Genomic DNA, 21,358 nt, shown 5'->3' with positions numbered 1-21,358 from the left:
CTGTTCCTTCATCAGGTGGTTGTGGAGAATATGTTAGGATAGAACAGTGTGATTCCATCTATAGAAAGTGGCAGGAGAGGGTAACAATAAATAAGGCAGATAAGGGATTGGATTGTAGCAAGTTTGGAAGTGCTCACATGCTTGGATGAAAGCAGGGGTTATACAGATAAGAAACAGACTGACTAGGGTAACCGAGGGTTCAGGATATTAGGGCCCAATAAGAAAGTGGAGTGGGAGAGGAGGATCTAGCTGTCACAGTGCATGCAGATACCAACATTGGCAGGGCTCGGAAAGAGTTTCTGTTTGATCAATAGGAAGATCTCGACACTAAATTGAAAAGCAAAATTTAGAGCTAAGAATCTCTGGATAACTACCAAAGCTGTGCGCCTACTGCCAGTGAACACAGATTAGTAAAACAAATATGGTTAAACAGGAGTGGTGTGGGAAAAGTGGATTCTGGTTCACTATGACCCAAACTTTTGAAAATGAGACTGCAGCATTGGCACAGTCTACACCTGATCTGTTCTGGGCAGTGTTCCGGCAAAGCATATTATGAGGAAACTGCAGATGGCTCTAAACAATGGGAGTGACAGATCAAGCTTGGGCAGATGTAACAAATCAAGGGCATGTCAGGAAGGGACAGAGTATTTCAATCCAAGAGTACACCAACATCTTAAAAAGGGAAGGAGTCATTAAACAGGGAACCATACACCAGTTAGCTTAACACATGCAAGAGTCTATAATAAAGAATACAATAGAGCATTTAGAAACGTATGATTAAGCAGTGTCAGAATGGCTTCATGAAGGAGAAATCATTCCTGAAAAATTGATTAGAATTCTTTGAGGTGGTAACAAGCAGGACAAAGGGGAAGCAGCAGATAAAATATATTCAGATTTTCATAAGATATTTGATAATGTACCTAATAAGATAAAAGCCTGTGATTGGAAGTAGCATATTAGCATGGATAGAGGATTGGCTAACTAATAGCAGACAGACAGGTGGGATAAAGCTGGCTTTTTCAAGATGGTGACCTGTAATTGCAAAGTGTCACACAGATCAATGCTGGTGCTACAATTATTTACAATATATACTCATGACTTGGATGAACAAAGTGAATGAAGGTATATAGAGGTGTACTGGACCTTGGAGTTGAAAAGCTAGCAAGGACTGACAAAGTACAGAGAGTCTGGTTCAAAGTAAGAATGTAACACTTGGTTGAAACAAACAGCTGTATCTGAGTTGCTGTGAAACAAAAATAAATTCAAATTCGGCCAGTTTAAATTATGCCCCAAGATAGCAAAATCTAATCAAATTTGAATTTAGTACTTTGATAATATGAAAACCAATAAAACGATCCCATGTTTTGGGGTAAAAAAAAAATATTTTGGACAGTTAGGGGGAGAACTGCCAAGGACATCCACAAATATAGACTGCTAATTGAAGAGCTCTCTGAAAGGTACCTGTCTATAAGAAGTTTACGCAGCAGAACATCGAAACTGACCGAGAGACAATCCACAGAGGAAAATCTACAAAGCAGAATCGACAAAGCTAACTGGTTTTTGAAACGTGATTTTTTTCGTAAACCTTAATTAGGATTTTTGAAAAATCGAACTAGTATTGTAGAGTGGGAAGTAAAAGATAGGTTTAAGAGTAAATAATTGTTGGCTTTAATATTGTCTGTTAGTGTTAAAGAATAAAATTGTTAATTTTTACTTTATATAGTGACCCCGGGATAGTTTTTTGCCTCTCGAATTTGAACAGATTACAGCGTGAGGTGAACTTTTTCTGTGTAGCTGGTCTAAGTTAGCAGAGCGGTTTACCCCGTGTCGTAATAGTACTACGCCAAGTTTGCAAATGACACTGAATATATGGAAAATCAAGTGCTGAGGAAGGAGACAGCATACAGATGGATATTGCAACACTAAATGAATGGGCAAAAACTTGGCAGATAGAATGTAATGCAACAGGATGTGAGGTCATGCATTTTGGCTGGAAAAATAGAAGAGCTGAATATTATTTAAAAAAAGAAAGACTGTAGAAAGCTATAGACTACAAGGGATTTGGGAGCCCTCATGCATAAATCACAAAAAAAACTAACATACATGTTCAGCAAGTAATAGGAAAGACAAATTGAATATTCACTTTTTTTTGCCCCAAAAGGAATGCAGTAGAAAAAGAGTGAGGTCTTAATAAAACTATATAAGGCAGACAGATGGAATACTGTGAAGAGTTTTGGTTCCCTTAGCTAACGAAAAGTATATTAGTGTTACAGGTAGTCCAGGGAAGGTTCACCGTAGCAGAGCACAATGTTGAGTCAAATCAGCATAAAAATAAAATCTGATGATTGGTCAGTTTAAAAGAAAAAAAAAGGAAAATTTAACTGTCTATAAATGTTTAGCAGGAGAAGTTGATACAGGAAGTATAAGGGTGTAGTAGAAGAATTATAGTAAAATAAATAAGCTGAAAATACCAATGAAGGGATAGCAGAACTGTAATGTGAATATTACACTTGAAACTCTTAACATTGGAAGCAGACCAACTACAGTAAACAGAACAGACATACAGATAAATACCCTAAAACATAAATGGACATTTTCATTAGAACATCTATATATGCTAGGAAGCAACGCAATCCAGTGAAGGGTTGTAGTAATAGATGGGGGGGGGGGAACTCCTCTGCAACATATAGGGAAGAGTAACCCTGTTAATACTGGAGAGTCAAAAGGATCATTTAACCTCAGGATGAATGGACTGTACTGGCTGGTGGGGTGGAATGGGATGCTGTCTCAAACACAAAGAATGCCATTGTTCAGCAATGCACACTGTCAAGACTCGAGGTCAAAAGAACATAGCATTAAGAAATGTGCACTGGGGTAGGAGTGTTTGGCTTTATAATTCACTAACCAGAGACACATCTGGGAGGATGGAAAACCTGTAATCATTGCAGTTATCCAGAATTAATGGTATAGTGGACGGTGAAGACAATTATCTAAGATTGCAGAGATCTTGTTAAATTGGGTCACTTGGCAGGGGAGTGGCAGATAAAGTTTAATTTGTATTAGTAAAAGGTATTGCACTTTGGCAATGCAAACAAGGCCAGGACTTATACAATTAATGGTACAGTCCTGGGTAGTGTTGTAGAACAGTGACACCTAGGGGCTCAGGTACATAATTCTTTTAAATTTGCGTCACAAGTAGATGGGGTGGTTAAGAAGGCATTTAGCACGCTTGCTTTCATTGCTCAAATCATTGAGTATAGGAGTTGGGACGTCATGTTGAGGTCGCTCAGGACAATGGTTAGGCCTTTTCTGAAGTACTGCGTGCTGTTCTACTTGTTATGGGAAGGATATTATTAAACTGGAGAGGGTTCATAAAACATTTACCAGGATGTTTCCAGGAACGGAGGGTTTGAGATATTAAAAGAAAAGACTGGAAAGGCTGGGACTTTTTTTTTTACTGGAGTGTAAGAAGTTAAGAGTTGACCTTATTGGAATTTATAAAATTATGTGGGGAATAGATAAAGTAAATGACAAAAGTCTTTTCCCTAGGATGGGGAGTTCAAAGCTAGGAGGCATATTTCTAAGGTGAGAGGTGAAAGATTTTAAAAAGGCATGAGGTACAATGTTTTTATTTACAGAGAGAGTGGTTTGTGTGTGAATGAACTGCCAGACAAAATGGTGAATGCAGTTTATTTATAACATTTAAACAACTTATGGGATAAATTCATAAATAGGAAAGGTTTGGAGCCAAAAGCAGATAGGTGGGACTAGTTTAGTTTGGGAATATGATTGGCATAGATTGGTTGGATTGAAGGGTCTATTTCCACGCTGTATGACTCTATCCTATAACCTTACAATGTTTGAGAAGTCTATGAAATGAATATGACTGCAAGATGTATAAATATGTGACTCTAATACAATTTGTGTGTACACAGGTCGAATAAATCTACTGCCTGGTTTGAAACAGCAACCTCTCCAGCTTACAGCGTCATCTCAGAACACATCAGGAAATAATCTTCTTTATGATACATCTCACCTTAATTTTTTTGAAATCTACAGGTTTTCGGATTAGCTCGTAGTATTCAGGCAACTCCTTCCGTGAAGGTAACTGGATAAAAACCTCACTTAGCTGTCGGCTCAAGCTAGTTTCAGGGCAAAAGGAAATGAAGCTAGATCAGTTCCACAAACTCACATCATCAATATATTTACAACAATTTACACGTAAGAAATTCAAATTCCAGCTGCGCCTATATCTGCCATTCACTTATTTCAACTAGGAATACATTACTGCATTCCATATCATTGTTAGAGCGGTCTCATTTTGCTTATCATTAACTGCAATGTTTATTTCTGCTCAATCCACAGCTCTGTGTCACAAGAAAATGGCACACATACTCAGCAGGTCAGGCAGGACCAGAAGTGGGGGTGGGGGGGAAGAAACAAAATTAACATTTTCAACTCAATGGCCTTTCGTCATATCAGATAGTGTCTAAGTTATGGAGTGTTGCTATAATTTTGTTTTAATTTCAGAATTATAGCATGCACAATATTTCATTTGTCTTGTTATTACTCTATTGCTGTAGGCATCGCAATGTTGCCTATAGGCTACAAACATGCATCATAACTCTTTTGCACAATTTGTTCATTTAATCAGATTGTAGCTGTGTGGTTGGAGTCAAAAATTCTTATCACTAACAACAGATGCATTATATGGAACTGCAGTTTGAAGCACGAACAGTCTGTCATTTACTTGTGGATCACTAATATTGCAAACACCCACAAAAATCTAACCTTGGTAGATAATTAATTTCATATTAAGAGATATGGTGAGATACAGGCTGAAATCCTACAAAGTTGTACATATACACCAGTGCGCTCTCAAGCTTTCAGAAACAGGCTGAAAGAAAATTGCAGACATTTGTTTCCAAATATCAGTATGTTGCATCAATTTCAGTGCAGACATTTGAAAGGCAAATTGGTTTTAAGTGATTTATTTACATTTTGATGCGGAAGCAGAGAAAGTTGATATAGTAATGCGATTGCTAAGGTGTACAAGGACTACTAAAAGATATTTGGTAAAAGTGCCGTCTACCAGGTAAAATCCATAGGATAAACTACCAGCACAGAGATGAAGAGTGACAGGAAAATGTAGAAGTAAGTGGTGCTTTTTGGACTTGAAGGTATTAAGTTCAGTTGCCCATGCATCAGTGCTGTTCCACTGACTTTTAGTGACATATTTTAATAATCAAGATGTGGATAACAAGGAAACAATTCCTGAATTTTCAGGTGATACAAAATCTAATATTGTGAACTGTGAACAGACTACTGGTGCTGATAGACTTCAAGAGGGTATAGACAGATCGGTGGAGCAAGAGACTTGCTTTCCTTGTTACCATTGTTAAAAAAAAATTCATATGACCATAGGGAAGAGTCAGGATAGTGGAATTTGCAGAGTTGTTCTTGTGGAGGGCCAGAACAGGATAACAGCCTAATTTATTGCTGCAACATTATAATCTCTGAGAACTGAAGGCTGCTGTCTTGAGAACTGGCCTCCAAGGAGAGCTGCAACTAAGATTAATTTTGATGAAACTGTTGTGTATTTATCACATACTTTGCTCATCACTCTAAAGGTTTCTGATGCTATTTAAATTTCATTTAATGTTTTCACCAATACAAGTCTGACAATGGAAACCCAATGGTTTAAATACCAATTTCAGCTAAAATTTGGATTTTACGGGCAATTGAAACATCTGTTGAAACCAAGCATCCCAGAATAGGTTTGTAAAGGTGGAACTTATTTTACCTGTCTCTGTAGTTAATAACTGTGTCAATGATAGCATTCATCTGTTTAGTGATCCTTGGTGGATTTGGAGACAGCTTTTCAGCTGGAGGTCTGCCTCTCTTTTTCTTCTTCTTTCCATCTTCTTTTGATGGATCTTTATCTACATTTCTTCTGCGCTTTCTAGCTTTCTTTTGACGTATTTCCTCTTCCATTTCTTCTAAATTACCATCTTCAATTGCCTAAAAATGTTACAAGTTTACTTTCCTGTTCAAAATTCTGGATTGAAGTCTTTATTGAAAAGGTTGAGAGTACAGTTGATAGTTGACCCTTTAATACTTGGGCCTTGAAACTATACTTTGTGGAGATCTCATTTCTAAAATTACTGTACCGTTCTGCCTCAGCAATACAGTCCATTCATTCCCTCTTACTGTTGCAACCATGAGTTTCAACAGAGGAGAAATAGCAAGAGGAAATGCCAAGGTTACAAGTCTCCAAATTATATTCTGCCCTCTATTCTGTTCTTCTTCACAAAAATGAACTATCAAAATGTTACCTCACAATGGATTTTGAATCCCTGGTTATCTCAGTTCACAAAGAGTTAACTTATTTCTATCAGCCCCGTAATTAATAATCAGCCGAAAGTCCTAAACCTTTACGATGCAAGATTGCATGTCAATGGTACAATCTTTCTATCATTCCAGAGTTCAGGCCTTCAGTTTTAAAGCAAGCTTATGGAAATCTTAAGAGTTCATTCAATGCTTGGGATTTCTAAAACAACACGGTTCACAATCCAAGCTCAAAGATACCATCCAATTCGTTTATTTCACAATAGGGAGCAATTTGTCATAAATTATCTAGACCCTATACTTGCCAAATTCTGAAACAGTAAATTTAAAATTCCTCTCAGGAAGATGGTCTCTTCACTGCCTAACATCCACATCAAACAATTTGTCCTATTATTCAAAAAAAAACTGTACCTGGTTTTCTTTTGACATTTGGAAAGGGTAGGCAGGTTCAACCTCACAGTTACAACTTGTCTTTAGTGTTGTAAAACAAATCAAAGCCACCACAAAGGACTGGTATCAAACAAAATTAAAAAGTAAGCCACACAAGGAGGTAGTGTTGGTCAGAATTGACCTTTAAGGAATATCTTCAAAAGGAGAGACAGGCAGACAGAATGAGGTGTTAGGGATCGAATTTCAGAGCTTAGGGTGTCAGCACCTAAATGCTGCCAAATGGTGCAGCAATTAACATCACAGAGGCACAAGAGACCAGGGATTGAAGGAATGTAGATAGGAGAGTTGTGACAGGTATCCGGAGACCTGACACTGCAAGAATTTAAAAACAACATGGAAATGGCTTTTAAATTAAGGCTTTTCTTTTTAAAAAAAGTATCTAAAGTAGGAACAGTGACCAGAGCGATAACAGGTGAATAATATTAGCACATTCAGATACATGTAGAACTTTGGATGAGCATAACTAAAATGTAGGTTGGAAGACTGATGACTAGGCACAAGTGGGTTGGCAGAGTTGAGCCCAGGGGTAACAAAGGCATAGATGAGGGTTTCAGCAATAGGTGAGTCTCAAGTAAGTGTGGAGTTGGGCAATTTTACATTATTGAAGTAGAAATAGGCACAGATATCCTGTTGTAGCTCATCTCAGGATCATCCCCATTGGCAAAGTTGTGAATTTGACAGCTGCCAGAAAAAGGGATGGCGTCAGTGGTGAGGGACCAGGGTTGATGATGGGGACAAAAGGTTTGCCAATACTTAGCTCGAGGAAATCTCTGTTCATCCAGTTTTCAGAGAGGTGACACATTAGAAACAATGAAGTTGTCAAGAGAGAAGTCAGAAATTGAGCAGATATCATTAAGTGTTTGGAAGCTGATGCAGTGTTTTAGCAGAATGCCACTGCTGGATGGCATATAGTTGTGAAATAAGAAAGTGCTAAGGATAGATCCTTAGGGAAACAAGTTGTAATTGTGAGAGGGCAGGAAGAGAAATCATTGCAGATGATTTGCTGGTTATAACAAGAACGAACTAGACAAATATAGACCCAAGCTGTTGGATTACAGAGCAGGGGTATTAGAGGATATTAGCATGACTAGCTGTGTCAAAGGCTGCAGGAATGATTCCTGAAGAGCGAGAAAGAATAGTTTATGGTTTTACTGGATGCTATTTTTAACTTTCATTAGGGTCATTACTTGTACTATGATGGGGTGAAAATCTGATTCAATGTGGAATTCTGGGAAGAAAGGCAAGGCTTTTGGATGCAAAAGCACGTTCAAGGAGTTGAGAGCAAAGGGCAGATCAGAAAGACAGTAAAGACAAACCTGAAGCCCTTAACTCCTTAGCTATTCGCCTCTATTCATGTATTACAGTCTGCCTTCAACGGTAACATCTTTTTAAATTTTAATCTTTCTCTTTTTCCATCGTTACATGAAGAAAATGTAACACAAAACCTTGACCTAATGACAAGTAATTAGGTGATTTCCCAGTGTATTTGAATAAGTTAGATTTTATTGCAAATATATCCAAATATGCCAGCTTCTTTTGAATTTAACCATGGAAATGTGAAAACATACCTATGAAGCAGTAAGAGATATTTTTAGGACGAAAACAATTTTGCAGAACGAGCTATCATTTCTCTTCAATTTATTCAAATGAGGAAAGGCAAATCAGTTTCCTTATCAATGCAGCTGTTTGTTATGAGTATGCTTTTTAACAAAAATTATTTGAACCATGTACAAGTGATCACAGGAAGATGAGCAGTAATTCTAGAAACATCGTTAAATGCAACACCTACCCTTAGCCACTGCTTTTCTGTAAGAGCATCACTGTAGTCCACATCCCTGCGCATGCGTGAACCACGGCCAAACATCTTCTCTTCCTCCTCTTCACAAGTCAAACGCTCAACCTCTGCATCATCTTTCACAATCCATGATGGGAGGTCATCTTCCTCCATCAGTCGTGGTTTACGTTTTGGATTCCGTGCATCTTCTCTTCGCCGCTCCAGGTCCATGCGCTAAAAGTGGGAGTAGGAAGGGGAATAGGATTTAATAAAATCAAGTGTACCCACTGTCTTTGCAATTTGACAACACTTCCACCACCCTCAAAGTGACCGGGGCAAACTATAATTACAATATTTTTGTGGCATAGTCATTGGTGAACCAACTACCTCGCTCCTCCTTCAAGAATGCTAAAAATGTCAAAAATTGAGAGAAAAGGCCAAAACATTTGCCATGAGCTTCATGCAAAAGTGCAAAATGCTCTATGTCCACCTCCTTCAGAAGTCACAGCATCACAGATGCCAGTTTTCAGACAATTCAGTTCATTTCATATGATAACAATGAAAATGACTGAAGTCAGTAGACACTGCAAAGCGATAACATTCCAACATTATAGACTTATGCTTCAGAATCTGTCACGCCCTGAGCCAAACTATTCCAGTACAGTTACGATGCTGGCATCTACTAGGCAATTTGAAAATTGCTCAAATATGTCCTGTACACAAAAAGGTAGGTCAAATGCAACCTGGCCAATTACCACCTTATCAGTCTACTCTCAATTGTCAATAAAATGATGAGAGGGGATGATCGACAGTGCTGCTCAGTGATGCCCAGTTTGGATTGTGCCAGGGCCACTCAGTTCCTGACGTGATTATAGCTTTGTTGTGGTTCTGTTCGCCGAGCTGGAAACTTTTGTTCCAAACGTTTCGTCCCCTGTCTAGGTGACTGAGGATGTCACCTCGACAGGGGATGAAACGTTTGCAACAAAAATTTCCAGCTCGGCGAGCAGAACCACAACAACGAGCACCTGAACTACAAATCTTCACCCAAATTATAGCTTTAGTTCAAACATAAACAAAAGAGCTGAAGTGCAAAGGTGAGGAGAGAGTAACAGCCCTTGACATAAAGACTGCATTTGACTGGGTGTAGCATCAAGGAGCCCAAGCAAAACTGAAGTTAACAGGAATTGAGGAGAAAAATTACCCACTGGTAGCAGTCACACCAGGTACATGGGAAAATGGTTGCAGTTATTGGGAGTCAGTCATCTCAGCTCCAGGACATCTCTGCAGGAGTTCCTCAGGGTAGTGCCCTAGGCCCAGCCATCTTCAGCTGCTTCATCAATGACATTCCCTTCATCATAAGGTCAGAAGTGAGGATGCACACTGATTATTGCACACCATTCAGCACTGTCCATGGTTCCTCAGATACTGAAGCAATCCATGTGACAATAAATCAAATCAAATAAAATCAAACCAAACGCAGCAAGACCAGGACAATGACAAATACCAAGTAACATCCACACCACACAAGTACCTGGCAATGACTATTTTCAACAAGAGAGAATCCATCCATTGTCCTTCGACATCCAATGCCACTATGATTACTGAATCTCCCACTATCATCATCCTGGAAGCTTACCATTGACCAGACTAAATTATCCATATAAACATTGTGGCATCTGGAGCAGGTCAGAGGCAAGGAATCCTGCAGAAAGTACCTCACCTCCCGACTCCCCTCACTATCTTCAAGACGCAAGTCAGCAATGTAAAGGAATACTCCCCACTTGCCTGGATGAGTACAGCTCCAACCACACAAGAAGCTAACACCACCTAAGACAAAGTAGTCACTTAACTGGCACCACATCCACAAATATTTACTTCCTCCACGAACAGCATGGTAGGAGCAAAGAATACATTGACAAGAAATTTACTAATGCTCTAGACAGAACGTTCCAAACTCATGTCCACTCATGAGGAAAGAGGAAGCAGGGACATGAGAAACCATTGCCTATAAATTCCCCTCCTCTTCTTCCACAGGTGTATGGTTTACACTGATCAGTTGTAATCTATGAGCAGTGAGACCACTTCTGCCAATCAGCAATATCAAAAAGCAGCTAAACCCCCAGAGGACCAAAAACACAAGTTGCTGGAAAAGCTCAGCAGATCTGGCAGAACCTGTGAAGAGAAATCAAAGTTACGTTTCGGGGCCCAGTGACGCCTCCTCAAAACTGATGGTAGCTAGGAAAATATCAGATTATATGCAGAAGACGGGATGGGAAAGAAAAAAAAAAGAGGATGAGGTGGCTGAGTGATAGTTGGGGATAGAGCCCAGTGAGAGAGAAGAACAGTTGGACAGAAAGGAATGGATAACTGGGACAGTGAATAGCCATTAATGGTGACTGATCCTTAACAGGATCACATCGCCTGGATTACTGGCTGACTTAATGCGGAAATATTTTGGTTTTTTTTGCTAAAATTGATCAATCAGGTCCCAGTAACCCAAGTGATCAAGTTTTTTTCCTTAGAAATACAGGAAACCAAGCACCACCTCACAACAAAAATGACGCATGGGCCAGCACACCAGTTAGTCTACCATTACTTAAACTTCACTGAGAATGGAAACTGACTGAAGGGTCTCACTATTGATATTTCACACCTGATGAATGTAGATCACAGACACAGTAAAGAACATCAGTAAGATATGCTGATACCCAACCTTTTAAACTCAAGGTGTTTAGTCCAATTATAGAAACACATTAGCAGTCATGCAAGTCATTTAATTCCAGACCCCTGCCACACCTTTCTGTTACTCATTCTCACACAACACTACGCAGCAACAGAGATAATGGAGGACTGGTGAATCATTGTACTATACCTTGTCCATAATGCCAGCAGAAATTTCCAGTATACAGTTAAACCACAAACTGTGAAATCACAGATGGTAGCAATGCCTATAGTTTAAGCAGCAGGCATTTTAAACCCAGATACCAATGGATTTGGAAATAAACAAACATTCATTCAGCCTGGCTCAAAATTGCATTCTCCCAATGAGAGCTTCTAAAATTGAATGTCTTCCAGGCCTCTATGCAAACTGCAGCTTTAAAAAGCTATTTTTTGCTCCCAAACACATGGTTGGCAACAATGCCATTTGTATTTGATTACAGAAGTTGTTAAAATCACAAGAGTTAATCCTTTATTTTCCATTCCATGTGGAAACACTACATCTGTGCTCTCGCTTTCAATAGCATTAGGAATATTAGCATCTTCTGACCTTGAAAATATAGAAGACTGCCAGAGACTCTTATATGGATCAATAAATAATCCATAATTACTTCAGTGAAATCTCAATACTCATGCAGCATTAAGTGACTAAGCAAATGAAAGATACCCTTTCCTCTCATACACTACGATAGCACAATTATAAACCAAAATCTGAACTTTTGACAATAACTCAATTTTGTGCAATTACCATAAACAGTTCAAACTCCTCTTCATGACGAGCAATCATTTGATTCAGGGTCTCATCATCTGGAACTTCATCTTCTTCCTGCAAGTCAAGGAGTTGAGATGGCAATGAAATATTTTCTTAGCAATTTTAAGGCAAAATAACTAGTTTCATTCTATTTAATGAAACAAAACTTCTGGTCGATGGAAACAGCACCTCTCTATAATTTTATTTGTAAACTGGTTTTCTAATTGTATTTTTTTTTAAAAAGTACAATTAGCTTAAGAGGCTAGGGCCACTCCACACTAATGAGTCCAGAAACAGGGACAGGGAACACAAAACTGGAATGCTGCTGTTATCTTAAATCTCAGAATCTCCAATAAGCATTATGTGTAGCACAGCGAATTAGATATCAAAATGCAAACACATTTGAACTCCATGATTTATGAAAGGTTAAGTGATGTCTTTCAAATATAATATGATATATGAATCAATAGCAGCAACAAGCTGAATATTTAGTTACTTCAGATAGATAACAATGCTTTAATTAAAAAAAAATTCAATTTCAGTACACCGACAGGATTTTCTTGAGATGTACAATACATGACAGTACATAACACTAAGTCTCTTTTGGATGACTAACTGCAGTTGTATTTGAGACTTTTTGGAATATTGTTATCTGTAGTTACGCTGCTAAGGCTTTCCAGGTTAGATGTCACATGCTTAATCAAACCAGCAACTGCCATGTCGATCTGTCGCTAGCAATAAGCCAAGTCAGGGAATTAGTTTCTGGAAAATTTCTCAATTCTGTTTTGGTGAATGCATTACTGGGTTTTCAGAAATTTCCCATAACCTTTCAACACACACAAACGAATTGGTGGGGATGGATGCATTGCCAGGCTACAGCAGGAAGCCCAGAAAATTTCTCACATGGATACAGAGCAAGCACTATAGGTAGGTCAAAATGACAGTGTGCTTGGGCAAATTTAAAAATAAAACAGTACATTTGACAAGAAAACTGAATTGCTGGACACATCCAGAAAATAGCAAGATCGTGCCTTCTCCTCCATAGCTTCTCCACTATTAAGCCAAAACTTCAGGATTTACCGTTTGCTCAGAAGGGAGTGGACATGCCTTTTAGTCTACTATAGGTTCATATTTTACTTTGGATATGTGTTACTCAAACCTCATAAGAGGCTATTTAACTAAGCACCATGAAATTGTGAACTTGTTTGACCTTATAGGAGGAGAGGAATACTTTTATTGCTGAGAAAAACTGTAATCAACTAAATGCATTTAAGTATACAACCACCTTGAGTCAAAATAATTTTAGCACTTTTCCCTTTTCTTTTGAAATTTGTCAAGTGTGAAAAGACCAAAATCATTTCAGAGATTCAGCTAAGAGGTTAAAGATTTCAAAATTAATTATGTAGAAATAGCAAAACATGGAAGTAGAACTAAAATTCAACAAAGAAGGGAAATTCCTGGAGCCAACACAATTTTTCCAAGAGTATTCAACAAATATTTGTATTCAGTTGGCTCAAAACTTTGAGAGTACTTGTACATGCAACTCATTGAAACTGTCCTGAATTTCACAAATATTTCCAAGCCAATGCATCAATGAAAGCAACACTTCTGGGTGTTGCAATCAATGAAATTCAGAGTTATCAAGTTATTCAAAAGGAAATATAAAACAAAAGAAGTATGCTTTCATATTCTCCAGAAGTAGATTGTATCCCTCGTCTTTAGGATTATCAGAATCAACTCAAGATTGAAGTAACAACTGTATCTCAATTCCCTACTGAACTCTAGCTTCATGCGTCCAGCGCGTGATTCAATAAACCTTCATCAGAAACCAGTGTTGATGTCAGATATGAACATATAGACAAACTTTTGCAGCACAATTAACAAAATTCATGTCTACAAGTCCACAACGGACTCATAGTCTCGGCGAAGACACTCAGACACAAAGTAGAGAACACAATAAATAATCCACATTATTAATAAAAGAAATTTTTTTTTGTACAGAAATCACTAGCATACAACTAGATTATCTTTTCAGCTAAATTTACATTTCTGACAATCAGACGTATTCATTTAAATCTAAACAATGAGAAGGACAACAGTCCAAACATCAGTTTCTGGCACTTCAATCAGTCGTTATTTTTAAAGAATGTATCCCAATGACAGATTTTCACACAAGACAATTCTGTCTCATTTATATCACTACCACCACATAATGCAGAAGTTTATCTTTGACGCTTCTTTAAAGAAAAAAAGTGATGTGATTACATTCAAATTTGTTATGCAGCCCTTGTCCATGATATATCTCAAAAATACTGATAGTGGCTCAAAACTATGTGGTGTCATATAGATCAGGAAGACAGTTTTAATCCTGGAGGTCGAAAATGATGCTGGGGGTAAGGGCTTCACCCTGGGCTGAGCCAAGCCAAGGTTCCCACTCTGGATTGCTATCCTGCTGGAAAGCATGATGGCTGATTGGAGGTGAAATGGAATGGCATGGAGGAGAAAAACACATAATTGTGCTCAGACAACTCTTGCCTCCACATTCAAATAGCCTGTTGACTGTGTCCAGATTCACATTGGAAAAGTGGCCACTTCAGGGCTTCTCGTGCAGATGGAACTATATGCAAGCAAGTCAGCATATTCAGAGAGAACAGGTGACAGCACTGGCGAATTTTACAACAAAAGCTTCTGATTATTATTTTAGATCAATGGCAGGAGAAAATAAAAAAAAATGGAGGAAATGAAGCACATATCAAATCACACAAACATGCAAACACATAGTAATTAGGGCATCCTGTGGAATATAACAATTGCTATGTGTCAGAGGCTTTTAGACTTATTTGTCCAGTTCATTAGTTACAGTGGCACCTCATTAGTGTGAGTGACCTACAGAAATATCTCAAGTATAGATATTCTGGACTGTTAAGATTCTTTTAAATTTGTGCAGATCCTATTAGATTGAGCCAATTTCTTTGATCATAATTTGTAATCATTGCTAAAGCAAATTTTGTAAACTATATCTGCCAAGTTTGGACTTAATTCTAGTTCTATATTGCAACAAAAAGGCAAATTGCATGATTCAAATGATAACATGCTTGCATGTTTTTTTTGTTTTAGTTTAAACAATCTTGAAATTACATCTAGGACAGCCTAAATATTCTGTGGAAATTTGGAAACCAGACACCACAAAATGTCAGTGTAATTAAATTACTTTTGTTTTATTTTAATTACACTGACCTTTTAATTTTCTCTCATTACAATTTAACTTTATCATCACTGCAGATTTTTCACGTTGCATCTCTGCTTGTGACCTTTCACTTTAGCTCCATTTCTCACTTTCCCAATTTCTACAATCCATTCTTCTTTCCTCACCATTGATCATTGGTTGGTAAAATATTATTTTGCGATTAGACATTATTCTGTCCCTCCCCCTAAAAAATTACTTTTTCCCTACAAACCCCTCAGCTTATAACTGCAGATATATGAACTTAATTGTTGACCAATCGCATTGCCAAATATCATTATATATGGTTCAAGCTTTTCAAAAAGCTTTGATATACAAATGTAACAAAAGACAAAACTAACAAGGATTGTATAGTAAACATATTATCTGGTTAACAGAACTATAGAATTAAGGTATTGTGTATTTTGTGCATAGCCATCCATTAAGAGTTCAGAGTTTTTCAGCATGTTTAGTTAGATCTTTGACTATTTATCAGTTTTGGTTATACGACTGGATTGACAAAATGTAATCTTACTGAAAAACTCCAACTCTGCTATTATGCTATTAAAACTAAATCAGCTGATTAAGTACAAAACACAGCGTATAAATAAAACACTGTTTATAGCATATACTCATTTCAAATTATTGAGCACAGCTATAGATCAAAAGCCGGCCAGTGATGTTATCCTACCCAGGTAGTACTGCAGGAAGGAGAAGCATTGGTGTCCCCCTGGTGGTGAAAGAATGCAATGTTACAAGATTGATTTCTCCAACAATACAGCAGAAGATGCTTCAGAACACTTGAGGACTGCACATGACAGTAAAATGAAATTTGTCAACTTATGGGGAAAACAGTTGGTTACGACTGGTCTGCTGAATTCAGACAACCTAATACTTTGGACAATGGGAATGGTCACTCCTAAAATATTATTTTATAGAAAATGAGCCATGTTAACTACCAGATTAATTTTGATTCTTTGCCCTTCAAGGAAAATTTTTAACCAAACTGCTACTCATTTCAATGAAAAATGTTCTGATATATGCAAAGAGAATTATAGTCTCAGAGTAATTTCTGTGCATATTTGCAGCTGTAAAATAAAGAGAACACCGGCTCCCTTGAAAAGATACTCTAAATATAATACTTTTAAAAAGGAAATCAACTAAAAACTTAAGTCAACATAAGATACTATCTGAAACAAAAAGAAATATTAATTTCACCTGCTACAAGGAGATTTATGCTTGTTGTAAATATCTATAGATAATGTAAATTCATTGCATTATAGATGACTTACTCACAAAAGAAATCCTAAAAGAAATTGTTTTTCTAGAATGCTAAGACCAAATGTTCAAAGTAATTTTTTATTACCAGAAAGAATCTTGAAACACTCTAATGCAGCACATTCCTAATGGTCTCCATCCTTTCACAATAACCTCAACAATACAACTGAAGGGGAAAATACATTTATTTTATGTGTCAGGGGATGCTACACAAAAACAAAAGCACATTTTAAAAATTTTATTTAAACCATATCTACTTGTTTTCGTTCTTCAGTATTGGCAGTACAATAAAGCTGACCATCTGTTGTTGGATTTGCAGCTGATGTGAGCGCAAATTCACTGAAGTGAAAACTTATTGTAGAAAACAAAATTGAAAATTATTACATAGAGAGGCAACACCAATGAAAGAGATGTAGAAATACAGAACTCAAACACTACCTGTTGTTGCTATGAAGAGTTACTGCAAGATTTGAAGAAACTGTTTCTCTGTCATTGTAAAGTACTTGAAATTAGCAACCAGAAACTAAAAGCTTCGACCACTATTTAAACACTGCACAGAAGTATTGATTACTAATCATAATATCAAACTTCACATTAACTAACTGGATGGAAATTAAATAATCCACATTTCTGCCAACAATTTAATATATATCTCAGATCCATGATAAAGGCACATTCTGCAAACTTGCAACATGTTTGGAAGTTTCTTAACAATATCTGTGGCTTTGACAGGCAAACAGATTGGCACTGAAAGACCATTATTCAATATTGATGGCAACAAAACAAATCAAAGCTTTTATGGCTCAATCACAGAACAAGTTGGTCTATTATATGCCATAATATAAAAAGTCTTGCAATCATATTGGTAGCCTGGGAATATTTACTTGACACATTCACTATTATTAAACAGGACAGAACTGCAAGAGTCAAATGGATATTAAAATGAGGTCTTTTGCATTTTTAACAATATATTACTTAGAAACACACAAGGTCTCATGCCTCACATTTGTTAGTGAATGTGAACACTCTTGGGCTTTATTCAACAAAACCTATCCTTCAGAGATTTTCAGATCTTTAACTTCCAGAGACCCTTCTCTCATATCATAGACTAGTGAGGATTCCTCTAGCTATCGGAGTGAGAATGGTTGAATGTACTGCAGAGATTAATATTGTTATATCTAGGTCAGTGGATGTGTGCACACAGATGAACAATGTCTGCTTTTTAAATTCTACTGCATATACTTTAAGTAAGGATACACTTTTAGAATGAAGATCAGCTAATTTATGTAAACAAACATTCAGGTATCAGCTTAGATACAATGTGCACCAATAACAGAACACATTGTCAAAAGACACATGCAAAAACACTAGCTTACATTTTTCAATATTTTAATTTTCCCCAAGATAATCAGATTCTTTTGATAGACAACTTTAATCAAAATCAAAAGAAAAAAAGCCTCTCCTCACCAAGAATGAGGCACTTGTGCAAGTACAATTAACACAAATTGTGTTAACAGCATCCTACAAAAAGCATCTAATCCAAAGGCATGGATAGATCTTTAGGTAAAGAATACTTAATTATATTATAAAAGTGGGTTACCCATTCTCCCGTATGATTATCAAGTGCTTAGTTTACTTGATTTGCTGGGTTAAACCAAAATTAAAGCCAGCTTTACAACAGCAACACAATAAAATGCTTGTCATCACAGGGATTGTGTGCATTCTGTTATCAATGTTCTATTGCTCAGAATTGTCAGAAATCAGAGTAACAGAATGAAGGCTTCATAGAGCTAGAGGAACATACCATACTAATAAGGGTAAATCATGCAACATTTCAATAAATAAAGCTAAATGTCAGAAGAGTGATTAGATAAGACTCTTCCAAACTTGGTTATAGTAGCAATTGGATATTTTAAATAATTATGATAGTATTTCCTAGTTTGAGATACTGTCGCAGCTTTTCATATTTAGATACCAATAACGGCTTTAATTTAATGCTAACAATTTAAACATTCTTTGCATACATTATGGTATTTAACATCTAATATTTCTCATTCTTTTTATAAATATTAATTCTTATGCCCTTGAGTGACTTTTTGTGAAAGCAGATTAAGCATTTCATGGTGCAAATCTCTGCAGATACAGAGGCCTTGCAACAAAAAATTCTCAGACTTAATCATTGTAAAGCATAATACATACCTCATTCTGTTCCTCATGCTCCAGCAAAGCCTGCAGGAAAGCTCGACGCTCATGACTTGAAGATTTTTGATCAAACATACCAGCCTGGATAACTTTCTGGTCCACATTAAGCTTGTATTTGGCAGCAGCAAGAATTTTCTCCTCCACACTGTTGACTGTGCAGAGGCGCAAGACACGGACTTCATTCTGCTGTCCAATACGGTGAGCCCTATCTTGGGCTTGCAAATCCTTGCAGGGAGAGGAGATGGAGAAACAAATGGAGAAATGAAAAGAAAGAAGTTTCAGCAAATTTTGAATCCAACAGTATTAAATCAGAATCCAAAATTATCCTGCAGCTTACTTATCATCGATAAGCTACTCTCAAGTTTTTAGCTGTCTCTTCCTTTGGGGATAACCCACCACAAAATGTAAGAAGGTGACGATTTATGATTTTGATGCGGCTCAAAGAGGTGGCCAAGAGACAGAAGAAGCTGTGCTATGGAATAGAGAGGATCAATGAAACAGACTGTCAAATCAGGCTTCCACAGGAATAACTAAGTAGCTTAGGATTCAACTGGTTCAAGAACACGCAACTGAAGAATGCAAATTACTGAAGAACTCAAACTTACAAAGTGTCATAGAAACAAAGAAAATAGGAGGAGTAGGCCAATTGGCCCTTCTACTCTGCTCTGCCATTCAATACGATCATTTCTGATCATCCAACTCAAGACTCTCATTCCCCGCTTTCTCCACAGATCCTTTGATCTCTCTTAACTCTAAAAGAGAAATCTAACTGCTTCTTGAAAACATTCAATGTGTTGGCTTAAACCACTTTCTGTGGCAGAGAACACCACAAGCTCACCACTCTCTGGAAGAAATTTCTCCTCACCTCAGTACTAAATGGTCTACCTCATATCCTTAGACCATGACCCCTGATTCTGGATTCCCTGAAAAATAGAGAGTATCCTTTCTGCCTCTAACCAGTTGGGTCCAGTCAATATTTCATAGGTTTCTATGAGATCTCCTGTCATTCTTCTAACCACAAGTGAATATAAACCAAATCACTCCAGATCCTCTTCACAGATCAGTTATGCCATCACTGGTAAACCTTTGTTGCACTCTCTCCATAGCCAGAACATCCTTCCTCAGATAAGGAGACCAAAACTGCACATAGTTTGTCATTAAATTACAGGATTCAATTTGAAGACGCTGCAATGTTCGTGTACACATTGCAGCAAAGAATGGGATCTCTCACCCAATGCTTTAATGCAGTAAAATAAAACATTAAACAATGTAAATCCCAAGTGGGCATCCTGTTTACCAATACCAATATCACCAGTGAGCCATAAAGGGAAGTCAAGATGGATAACTATTAGGTTGCTAAAGAGGTAGTTTCAAGGAGTATTTTAAAAAATAAGAGAGGTCAAAAGATTAGATTAGATTACTTACACAGTGTAGAAACAGGCCCTTCGGCCCAACAAGTCCACACCGACCCTCCATAGAGCAACCCATTCAGACCCATTCCCCTACATCTACCACTACGGGCAATTTACCACGGCCAATTCACCTAACCTGCACATTTTTGGACTGTGGGAGGAAATCGGAGCACCCGAAGGAAACTCCACACAGACAGTTGCCTGAGGCGGGAATTGAACCCAGGTCTCTGGCACTCTGAGGCAGCAGTGCTAACCACTGTGCCACCATGCTGCCCACTATGAGAGAGAAGCAACTGGTGGTGATTTAACCTGAGGGCCACCAGACCTCACACATGGGAAGAATCCTTCACAGTCGCCTCAAACCAGTGATGGGCATTGAACTCACATTGTTGGCATCACACTGCCCTGTAAACCAACAACCCAGCCAACTGAGCTAAACTGAGCTGGAGAGGTTTAGAGGAGCATGATAAGGGTATCAGCAGCAGATGAAGTTTAGCCTCAAGCAAATTTCCATGGTATTATGAATAATGCAATTAACTCTCCTACAATTCATGTTATAGTTGGAAAGCATAAACATCAAAGTAGAAACATTAATCCCCATAGCATTAGACAATTTTAAAAAAATTGGGCAAACACATTAACATGAAGCATTAATAAACATAATTAACTTCAATTAATCTCACTTTTGTAATACATGGGAAGTCAAAAGAACATGGTTCTCTTATTAAACTAAAGTGTCAAACCTGATGTGGATTCCAGTCACTGTCAAAGATGATAACAGTATCAGCAGCTTGAAGATTCAAGCCCAGGCCACCGGCTCGGGTGCTGAGCAAAAATATGAAGTACTTAGAGTTTTCTTCATTAAACATTTTCAACAAAGCACCACGATCCTCTGCCTTAGTTGTTCCTGTGTGTACAGGTTACAGATAGAGATTTAGCATGAAGACAAAACAACTCAGGAATTTACTGAACTAAAACAAAGACCTGAAGATGCTGTTGAGAGCCAGCGTGCACCCGAGAGAGAGCATTAGACAAAGTGATGGTTGATACGATCCCCCTTATCAGCTTTTCTTCTTTCTGAGCTTACTATCAAATATCTCTTTGTCTCCAAAGCTGTCTTTCCAACCCCATCGGGTGTTATTAGCATAACTCCTTTTCTTAGCTACTACCAGCTCTGAAGAAAGGTCACTAGACTTGAAACT

The 21,358-nt window shown here is 37.6% G+C and overlaps 1 protein-coding gene across 3 annotated transcripts in view; it reads right to left on the bottom strand.

The window, feature by feature from the left end:
* The window catches only part of LOC122564005 (SWI/SNF related BAF chromatin remodeling complex subunit ATPase 2), a 131,306-nt gene that overhangs the window by 25,936 nt on the left and 84,012 nt on the right, over window positions 1–21,358 (bottom strand). For 2 of the 3 annotated variants that reach the window (XM_043718430.2, XM_043718440.2), the window contains exons 25-31: window positions 20,900–21,063; window positions 18,742–18,969; window positions 15,956–15,994; window positions 12,039–12,116; window positions 8,588–8,806; window positions 5,804–6,021; window positions 4,037–4,142 (exon numbers count right to left, since the gene is read on the bottom strand). In XM_043718430.2, the coding sequence (XP_043574365.1) occupies window positions 4,037–4,142; window positions 5,804–6,021; window positions 8,588–8,806; window positions 12,039–12,116; window positions 15,956–15,994; window positions 18,742–18,969; window positions 20,900–21,063 (1,052 nt within the window). The remainder of the gene's footprint in view (window positions 1–4,036; window positions 4,143–5,803; window positions 6,022–8,587; window positions 8,807–12,038; window positions 12,117–15,955; window positions 15,995–18,741; window positions 18,970–20,899; window positions 21,064–21,358) is intronic. The other variant, XM_043718458.2, reaches the window with a different exon arrangement.

Source organism: Chiloscyllium plagiosum, unplaced genomic scaffold (assembly GCF_037043375.1).
Source record: "Chiloscyllium plagiosum isolate Xiang-an unplaced genomic scaffold, Cpla_swu_hap1 HiC_scaffold_2, whole genome shotgun sequence".
Taxonomy (NCBI): Eukaryota; Metazoa; Chordata; class Chondrichthyes; order Orectolobiformes; family Hemiscylliidae; genus Chiloscyllium; species Chiloscyllium plagiosum.
The sequence above is the reverse complement of the archived record's forward strand: the minus strand, read 5'-3'. Positions and strand labels throughout refer to the sequence as shown.